This window comes from Rhopalosiphum maidis, chromosome 1 (assembly GCF_003676215.2).
Source record: "Rhopalosiphum maidis isolate BTI-1 chromosome 1, ASM367621v3, whole genome shotgun sequence".
Classification (NCBI taxonomy): domain Eukaryota; kingdom Metazoa; phylum Arthropoda; class Insecta; order Hemiptera; family Aphididae; genus Rhopalosiphum; species Rhopalosiphum maidis.
Window position 1 is genome coordinate 74,688,146 of NC_040877.1, and position 10,696 is coordinate 74,698,841.

Genomic DNA, 10,696 nt, shown 5'->3' on the forward strand with positions numbered 1-10,696 from the left:
CTATAAATCCTTCTAACACCTACAAACGATGGCAAAATAAATTTAAGTGGTCAATTATGTAATAATAATTATGTCAATTATGGTTTTTTATCATGAAAATATGAAATATACGACAAAAATACAAAATAATTTTGAATTTTTATATTATAACGTGTATACTCGTGTTATAAGTTATAATTGTTAAGGAATTCAAATAGTGTAGCCAAGGTGGATATATATATATAAATTATACTGTTCAAAGACAATAAAGAAACGCAAATTTGTTTTGAATTTACGATGCTATGATGTTACATTGTTACCAGATTTTCTCATTAAAACTCACTGGGGTAGCTATTAGACACTGACTCGACTGACGCCATTTGGTAGTTTTTAAACGCTGTCCCGTTTCCTGTACGAACTTTATCATCATACAGGAGAATTCAGTCACCCTTCTCAGTTTTTCATTCGTGATTGTTCCAAGTTCCAATAGTCATTAATATCAACTACCACCCTGGTTTAAACACTTAACGAATAAATTGAAAAATGGGTAATAATTCTCCAAGTGGTTGTTGGACCATGAAAATATAGCCCTTTCGATTAATTTATAATCGCATAACCACATACCTGCAATCAAATCGTATATTAGGTATACACGAATCTAGGGAAAAAAAGCCCCATATCGGCCATATCAACTAAATACATTATTTGTTATTTTATTATGATTTACATAATTAAATATAATCATTACGTAATACATTTATCTATGTAACACTTTTTTAACATATTTTAAAGCATAGTTGAGATCCGCATTCAACATTGTCAATAATTATCATTAGTCACTTGTATATTAAATAGTTAAAAAAAAAGTTTAATTAATTAATTAAATTATATATATATGACAATTTAATTTTTTTAATTATTTTAAATTTTTACCCTTAAACATTTTTTAAATTACGTAGGTATGTCATGACGATGTTAAATACAGACATTTGCAATTATACTTTTAGATATGTTAAAGAAATGTTACATAGATAAATGTAATGATTATATTTAATTATGTAAATTATAATAAAATAACAAATTATGTGTTTAGTTGATATGGGGCTTTTTACTGATTACCATTATAGACTATACACTCGTACCCTCTCCCTTACTCAATCTTTCTTCCTACTCGTATTTTATACTATTTTTTTCTTTATATTTGGAAGTCTATAGCAATAGTTTTAGCCTATATTAACATATCAGTTATAAAAACAGATATTAACAAATTTCACATTTAAAATGTTTGATCTATCATGTGGAAAATTTAGATTGCTCCAGTGTTCTATTCATTGAAGAAGCTTGAAGATTATACGACTTTTGGTATATTTGAGATAGTTAATCACTTATAAAGTTATAACTTATCATATTATAATACATAAAATTAATGTATTAAAAAACATTAATCAATCACTTGATAGAATGCTTATAATCAATGAAGTCCCGGCTTGATCTCCCACAAATTTTAATAGTTTATTGAATAAACCGGTATCAATCGACCAATATTACATAGACAAATAATAACAATAACAAAAATCAACAATTTTGACAATAGAAATATAGTAGAGGTTTATTTCACGATGTGGCAATAATTGTGTCACAGAGTTCAACATAATAGTTTTGTTACATTATAACTTGTGTTAGCATAAAATAATTGACCATAGACTCTTTTCTTAATATATAAGTATACCACGAGTCAATAAAAATTGAAATACTGATATTTTAAGGTAGAATATTTTCTTCAAAACTACACTGAATGAATTGAAAAACTTTATTGTTTATGAACACGATTCTTTAATGATTGGAAATTATTAAACTGTGTATTTATTTTAAAAAATATTTTAGATGACATAAGATAAATCATTATTAAGCAATTATTATTAATATTTTTATACAAATTTCTTAATGTATTAATAAAAATGAAAACTACTTAATAACTACAATTAATTAGTATGTAATATCTAATCACATACAATATAAATAAAATAAAACTATTAACTATACTAGTACAGTTAAGGGCATAATTGTACTCATTATTATAGTGTACATATATTTATAAATACATACTTTAGTGAACATTATGCTCAAAGAGCACAAAAGTTTTGCTTATGAACATTACAACAATTTATGTGAAGGTAATAAACTTATTGCCAACATACACATAAAAACTTATTGTTTGCTATAGGTATGTATAAAAATGATAAAATGTAAAAAAAAAAACCACAAGTTCTTGTAAACAGTAAAGCAATGTCCATTAGAATGTTATCTGGCACAAAACAAATATATTTGTATTAATGTGATGGTGAGGTTTTCTTCACAACATCAGGAAGTGATTTCTCTTCACGAGGTTTTGCTCCTCCAAATATACTTGAATGTTGAGTAGAATCAGCCAATTGATTCAGTGGTTCTTTTATAGTCCTTGGTTTTAATTGTAATTTAGGTCTGCCGGGATCATCTAAAATAAAATGAATGTCTGTTAAATACTTGTGTCTGTGGAAATAATACAACACCAATCATATTGAACTATATATAAAACGCAAAACATTTTTCAAGTAAAATTCAAATCTAATATTAAATTATATACCTAATGACCACTTTATTATTATCAAAAATGGTAAGCCATATTTTTAGTTTCATATTCAAACACAAATTATCATACTGATATAATTATCACTTTTGTAATTGTAAATATGCCTAACAATAAAATAGTTTGATCCTACTTTAAGTTTATATAATTAGAATATTTAACCAATAATATAGAAATAATAGTTCATTTTTAATTTAAAAACTTTATAAAAGTAAATAGTACTTACCAAATACAAAAAAACTAAATATTTCAAAACTTGTTAATTTAATTATTTTTTTATTTCTTTGAATATGTAATTTAGTAATGCGAGACCTTTATTTATATCAAATACATACAACAAATAATGATTCAAATCAATATTTTTAACATACATTGATGATTAAATTTGATGTAATATTACTGTGAACTTATTTACTAAAAAACATTTAATAAGTAAATACTTACTTGGTGGTGGTGGTAAACTTTCAAAATCTGGTCTACGCTCACTACGACTTCCTCCTGGAAATTGTGAATTATTTCCTTGTCGATTAAAGTCTCGTGAACCACTGTCTGGATATCTGTTCATGCCTCCTCCAGACTGATCCATGAAATTACCTCTTCCACCCATGCCACCGCCATTTTGATTACGGAAATTACCACCAGAAAAACCTACCAATATTCATAAATTTTATAGCACATTTTTTTTTAAACAAGGGAGCAATTATTACTATTACAAAACCCTATATTTGAAAAGATAGTATTTCTGTCAATTTAATTCTCATAATTTATCTCAGCAAATAAATTCAGATTGTGAACAGCATTAAATATTAATCATAGAACAACTAAGTTTTATATTATTATAAATATAAATATATTTCTCATAAGTTTTCCTCAGCAAATATATTCAGTTTGTGAACAGCAATGAGTATTAATCATAGAAATACCTAACCTATAAAATAAAATCTTATAATTTTATCCCTAAAATATGAAATTTTCTCATATAACTTCATCAGCAAATTAATTCAGCTTGTGAACAGCATAGAGTAATAATCATAGAAACATATTATTTTATATTTTAGCAATACTAAATTCTCATACAATTTCCTCAGCAAATATATTCAGTTTGTGAACAGCAATGAGTATTAATCATAGAAATACCTAACCTATAAAATAAAATCTTATAATTTTATCCCTAAAACATGAAATTTTCTCATATAACTTCATCAGCAAATTAATTCAGCTTGTGAACAGCATAGAGTAATAATCATAGAAACATATTTTATATTTTAGCAATATTAAATTCTCATATAATTTCCTCAGCAAATATATTCAGTTTGTGAACAGCAATGAGTATTAATCATAGAAACATATTATTTTATATTTTAGCGATACTAAATTCTCATACAATTTCCTCAGCAAATATATTCAGTTTGTGAACAGCAATGAGTATTAATCATAGAAACATATTTTATATTTTAGCGATACTAAATTCTCATACAATTTCCTCAGCAAATATATTCAGTTTGTGAACAGCATTGAGAAATAATCATAGCATTTTAACAGTTGTAGTATGTAACTAAATATTGCATTGAATATTTAGATAGTTATAAAAATTTAAAACATATTTCAATTTATACAAACTATGAATATATTATATCAATAAAAAAAAAAAAAACAATAATAATTAATACAACTATTTATATATGTACCTGAATTTTGAGTGAAATCATCAGATCTACTGCGCATTCCTGGGTTACCACTAAAACTTCCTTGAGGACCACCTATAATAATTTTTAAATAAATAATTTAAATGCTATACTATGTATATTACATATTTGTTACTAAAATTAGAATATGTATTAAAAAAAGCTATGAATTCTTATTTTGTATATATATTTAGCATATTAAGAATAAACAGATTATATAATGTATTTAATCATTATTATATATTCTTGTACAAACAAATGCATTAGTTTGTACAAATATTATATTATATAGGTTAATAAAAATAAAATAAAGGTTACTATAAAACAAATCTCATCTACTCTATCTTTGCATATACCAAATAATAAATAATTAATTAAGCCTAAACACAAACGCTTAAAAGATTATTTGAAATATTTATTATGCAAGCTGAAATAATTACCCCTGCCACCTCTGCCACCTCTATCAAATCCTGATCTTTCATTTCGTTTTCCAGACGCAACATCTATTTTGATTTTTTGTCCTTCAATAAAGACATCCATTTGAAGAGCATCTTTTAGATGTTCTAGAGTGACAAATTCAACATAGCCAAAACCTTTGAATATATCAGTCTCTTTGTCATGAACCAATCGTACACTTCTAATTTGCAACTAAAAATAACAATAATTTAGAATAACAGATGAATACTCTATAGTATATTTAAAGATAATTGACTAGTTGAGTTTCTTTTAAGACATCAGAGGATACAAAATACTCATCTTGTCCAATACTAAAAATCTAAAATACTTATTAAAGATATGCAATACATTATTATGAAGAAAAAGGTCTTCAACATCTCCTTGTGTGATTCTTTGCGGTAGATTTCCCAGATAAGCCACAAAAGGCGGACTACTGGGTAATGGTTTGTTGAAACTTAATGGAAAAAATAAAAACAAATTATTAATAGGTATATATGTAAAATTAATATTTAAAATAATACAAATATAGCTTATTGTTAATACCTATATAATCTTAAAATGTTTAAATACAGTTAATAGCATAGCAAGATATTGAAGGTGTGGCAGGATACCTACAATTTTTTTCAAATATTCTCAAATTAGATAATACCAAAGAAAAAAACATAAACCTACATAGGTACTTAGTTTGTAATAAGAAGTAGACAATATCATAGAGTTGATGTAAATATATTGGTTAAACTCTGGCCTTTTTTTTTTAATTCCAAGTCACATTTACAAAAAAATATAGGTAACAATAAAATAGATATGTTATCTTATATTACACTCAATTAACAACTACTAGGTATGAAGGCGTTTTAACTTGTATTAGCATTTTTAAATTGTTTGGTTTTAACGATATACTTTACACCATTTAAAATTTAATTGTTATATTATCCTAATTCACAATAAGATAGGTATAAGTTACTTACTGTAAGAAGCATATTAAGTTAAGCAAAATCAATATAATACAAAAAAATAATTTATTTTTATAAAATCAACAAACTATTTGACTTAAATCAGTTCAATTTAATCAAATTAGTGTTATTGGTAAAAACTAAAAATATCAGATGATTGGAAATTGTTTCAGTTCTAAACATTTAGGTGAACGACAAGGACCCTACGTAACAGTCAGCAGTATCGGTCGCAAGCCAACCGGACAAAAATAAGAAACTAACCGACGGCTACCAATCCCTGAGTAGATCGTCGGAAACTGTTCAGCGACCACTTGGATCGATATGAAACGTTCAGACGTTCAACTACACAGCGAGTGACAACAGTAAATGATAAATGGGCGGGCAATGAACATCGTGTAAGTACGTTTGGTAATAAGATCTTCATATACCTGCTGTTGTCGAAGTCACTGAATGCACTCCTGCCGGCCATGATCACGCGGTGTGGTTTGGAACGGTAACGAAAATATCAAATAAGCGCAGTGTCACACACACTGAAACACTTGGGCGCCGGCGATCTGATGATCGTAGAACGTCTCGGAGACAACAAAAAAAACAGCACACAAGTGGCCTACGGAATGTACGAGTTTTCGTTGCAATCCACCACCAAAATTATAAAATATTATGTTAAGTAACTAACACGAATTAGTATTCTCGTAGTAGCGAGTGGTATCGCTCGCTTACAAGTTAAAGCAAGAGCACACGGTCCCCAACGCAATAATAATAATAATAATAATAATCGTGCGAGCAGAGAAACATGAGGTTAACCATGGAGCGTACGGTTGTGTGAGCGCGTTATTCCATGGATGAAACGATCAAACTGACTCGTGAGTTGTGATAACTATTAAGACTAGATAACGAATCATCCAAAAATTCAAAAAAAAAAGTCACACATTAATATCGGCTGTTAAAGGGCCCGCCACACCAACATTTGTTTTCTCTGTCCATCTCCCACATAATATAGGAACAAAGACATTCTGTATTTCCACTATTACGACTTTCTGGTTCAGTTTAGGGCAAAAGCACATATTATATATTTAATAAAGAGGAATATTTTCTGTACGTTGACTGAATAGATTTTTAACATTTACATTTTGTTTACAAATATAAGCATGTTTTAATTAAAAATAATTTCGATTTTTTAACCATTAATAATTTGTTCAAAAAGTATGTATGGAATATTTCTCTTCCAATAATTTGTGAAAGATGGACAGAGAAAACAAATTTTGGTGTTGCAGTCCCTTATTAATTTATATGTTGTTTGGATTGTAATGATCACATGATTAAATAATAAACTTCTAAACAGTAAACATTTAACTTTTACAGACTACAGGCCAGTACCGTAGCCAAAATTTTAAAATGGGGGTGGAAACTGCAAAATACTAAAAAAACATTATCAACAATTAACAATAACAGTTTATTTTTTTGTTAATACAGCCGATTGGGAGGTATGGCCCACTGTCCATGGCTACGCCACTGCTACAGACTGCATTACGCCACTACGGTAGTAAATTCTAAATAGCATTTATTAATAGTAGTGGACAATGGTAGCAGGTATACGTATACAGTTGTAAATTAGTTAAATTAGTATTTAAGTGGCCACGTCTTCTACGGGTTGTCATCTTCTCTATGGTCTTAGGCTTTTGGTCTTAATGGTGACTGTCTGATTCTGATGTGGTCATAGGCGTAGGGTGGTAAACATTTTTAGCGGGGCTATAGCCCTCCTAGGGTTAAACATGTACCGACTCGTATATCTGAAAATATACATCATAAAATACAAATAACTTGTGAACATTTTGTTATTTTTTATTTTTAGTTCTTCAAACTAAATAACACTCGTCACTCATACTCATAGGCGTGCCGAGCGTGCCAAGGCACGCCCTGTGATTGCTCGTGGTCCGAAGTGCCCTATGCCTCAATCTACATAAATAATTAAATTCTTTCACTTTTAGATATTTTTTTTAAAGCGAATTTAAAAAAAAATTGAATAATTCATTATGATTAATTTAAGATTTAAGGGGATTGGAAGCGATGTCTCTGTCTTTGTCTAACACACGTGAAGCATAGCTATACGTCTGACAAAAATTAAGGTACTCTAGTTGTTCGATTTAAAATATATAAAGATGTTTTACTTAGTATACAAGTTTACTTTGCATCGGTCGAAGCACTTTTTCGATTGTTTTATTATTTAAAATAAATATTTTAAATTTTATAAATTTATCAATTTTTATTATTAAATATATTAAAAATATGCTTCGACCTATGCAAAGTAAACTTGTATATTAATTCAATAAGATTTACATATTTTAAATCGAACATCTAGAAGTACCTTAATTTTTGTCAGGCGCGTAGTTATTTTTTCTATGTTCCACATGTGTAAGACAAAGACAGAAAATCACCGCTTCCAATCTCCTTATTTGTCTTGGTTGATGGTATGGCATGTATGTTAAATATAAATATAACTCAAAATACTACAAAAATGTTAACATTTTCCAAGGTTTCGGAGAAAGATTTATTTACTGAACTGAAACTTTTAAAAAATTATCAAAATGGTGCTATTAGTGAATTTGTTTATGAATGAATTCATTGGTTTAAAAAAACTGGAAATTCCACAGTATATACTTGTGTTTTTAAAATTTTAAAAATATTTTCAATCATACTTGTAATGGCTGTAACTAACTGTACGTGTGAACACATATTTTAAAAATTAACCATAGTAAAAAACAAATTATGCAGTACAATGGGTTCATGCAGGCCTCCACATCATATTTTTGGCCCGGGTCTCTCTTAAATAAGAATACATTTTTCGACATGAATATACCTTTAACCTTAAATATTAGTTTTAAGTATAAATTATAGGAGTAGGTATAATTAAAAAATAAAATATCAACAAATTTATAGGTATCTTATAAATTGAAGACATTATAATATTTACGATTTTACGAACGTATGACGTGCCTACACGATACGCGGTTGTAGTAAAAACTAAAATAAAACCAATTATCAGTTATTGTATAAATATAAATATTGCTTACATTTCGGATTATAAATTTTGTTCGTATCATATTTATTTATACATTAGTTATTATGAACACCGTAGACATAACCACTATTTTTGTGGGACAATGAAGAATCATAGACATATTAATAAATCAATAAATGTTTTAATATTTAATATGTCTATGTGTAGAACTGCATGTTTACACAAAATAAATATACGACAATTATATAATATATAAATATAAACTAACATTTATATCTAGAAAAATATTATTCAATTAATATAACACAACTAAATTATTACGAACAAAAATACCACGTATATACATTTATAAATAAACTAACTTTGGTTACTAGTTAAGGAAAGAGAAGGAAAAATGTCATGGGCGATTAATTGTTTTCAAGTTATTAATAGTGGTGTGATATCATAATATTTAGAATATGATCATAAGCTATAGATTTCGCATATGATTTTCGAGTTAATTAAAAAAATCCTAAAATAATTTATACTTGAATCTTGAAAAATTTTAAGTATTTAAAACATTTTTCTAATATATTTTGAAGTAATTATTATTAGCCCGGCAAGGACGCCGGGCCCCAGTACCATGGGTCCTCCTGACCACCCCCCTTGTGTGGGCCCTGGGTTCATGACTCATGAACGTTTGGAGTATATTATTACTGCTTTTCATAGAACAAGAAATGGTATCTAAGGTAAATTTAAATGCAGTAATATATGAATTCAATAATATGGGTAATAAATGAATGTCTTTCTAAGTCCCTACATAAGATACATTTATAATTTCAAGTTATATGTAATTCATAATTATTATATTTGTTAAATAATTATATTTTATTTTAATTTACTAGTACCGGTTTAGAATAAATTATTTAAAATAATATATATAGTAATATACTTAAAATTTTATTAAGCTATCAACTATGTTAGAAAATGGGGTTATAAAATGGTTAATCAGACATTGGAAGGCCACTGGCGAAGATTAATATAGGCACTACCCGCTTTTAGTCTGCGCACGCCGCACACCTATGCTTATACTTATAAATTATAATAGCAATATTATAGACTATAGCATATGTAGGTATATTTAAATTCTAATTTCTAGTTATTTAATTATAATTAGGTATTTAGTTAAATAATAACTTATGTATCAAGCCATCAAAAGGCCGTTCTTACAATATCCCCTAAAGTGTTGGTTAATTGGATAACAATATTTTAGAAGGCAAGACGATGAGTTTTTCCCATTAGGAATAATGTAATGTTAATTAAATCGTTTAAAAATAGCAAAGATTTCAAAATTTTTAATCAACCTTTAACTTTTTAAAATTTTAATTTTTTAAAAAAAAATCATCATCTATCCTACCAAAATATTGTCATCTTTAAATTTTATTATAGGTACATTTACTCCAGAACCAAAATTGAGCGAGTTCTACTCAGATAGCTTACCTAAACGTGTTTTGTGTAAGGCGAAAACAACACATGCGACTATTGCAACTATGCGAGTGGGACGTCCTCTTAACATTTAAATAGATATTTAAAATAATCACAATCTAATCTAAACGACATAATATTGACAGATGAAAATAACATACTGTTGTATAATAATAAATGAAATGTAATGGATAAAGTGGCATTAAACATAAACAATTATTTTTATCGATATAATTTTGTTGATTAAATTAATTAATTATATTATAATAGGTATAGCGATGTATAGTTGGTCATTTTGTAATTTGTTGCAATGTACTTCTTTTATCAGTACGTCATCGTCAGTACCTTTACCCCGAAAAAAATCCTGCCAAAAAATAACCCCATATGAAATTTTGTAAGATTTTAAATGATAATAATTGTATAATATTCAAAACTAAAATGTATATTCTAATAAATACGTGTAAATACGTCCTCTTAAGATATGGTACCTATATTTTAATATCTAGAAGTCCTA

At 27.4% G+C, this 10,696-nt stretch overlaps 1 protein-coding gene across 1 annotated transcript; it reads right to left on the minus strand.

Annotated features, from left to right (window-relative positions):
• Window positions 1-1,788: 1,788 nt before the first annotated feature.
• On the minus strand, window positions 1,789-6,453 carry LOC113549381 (eukaryotic translation initiation factor 4H-like). Its single transcript, XM_026950657.1, has 6 exons — window positions 6,128-6,453; window positions 5,095-5,200; window positions 4,731-4,938; window positions 4,294-4,365; window positions 3,050-3,253; window positions 1,789-2,473 (listed from the first exon to the last, which is right to left on the minus strand). The coding sequence occupies exons 1-6, from the start codon at window positions 6,166-6,168 to the stop codon at window positions 2,310-2,312; spliced, it is 795 nt and encodes a 264-aa protein (XP_026806458.1). The 5' UTR covers window positions 6,169-6,453; the 3' UTR covers window positions 1,789-2,309.
• Between the last annotated feature and the right edge of the window lie 4,243 nt (window positions 6,454-10,696).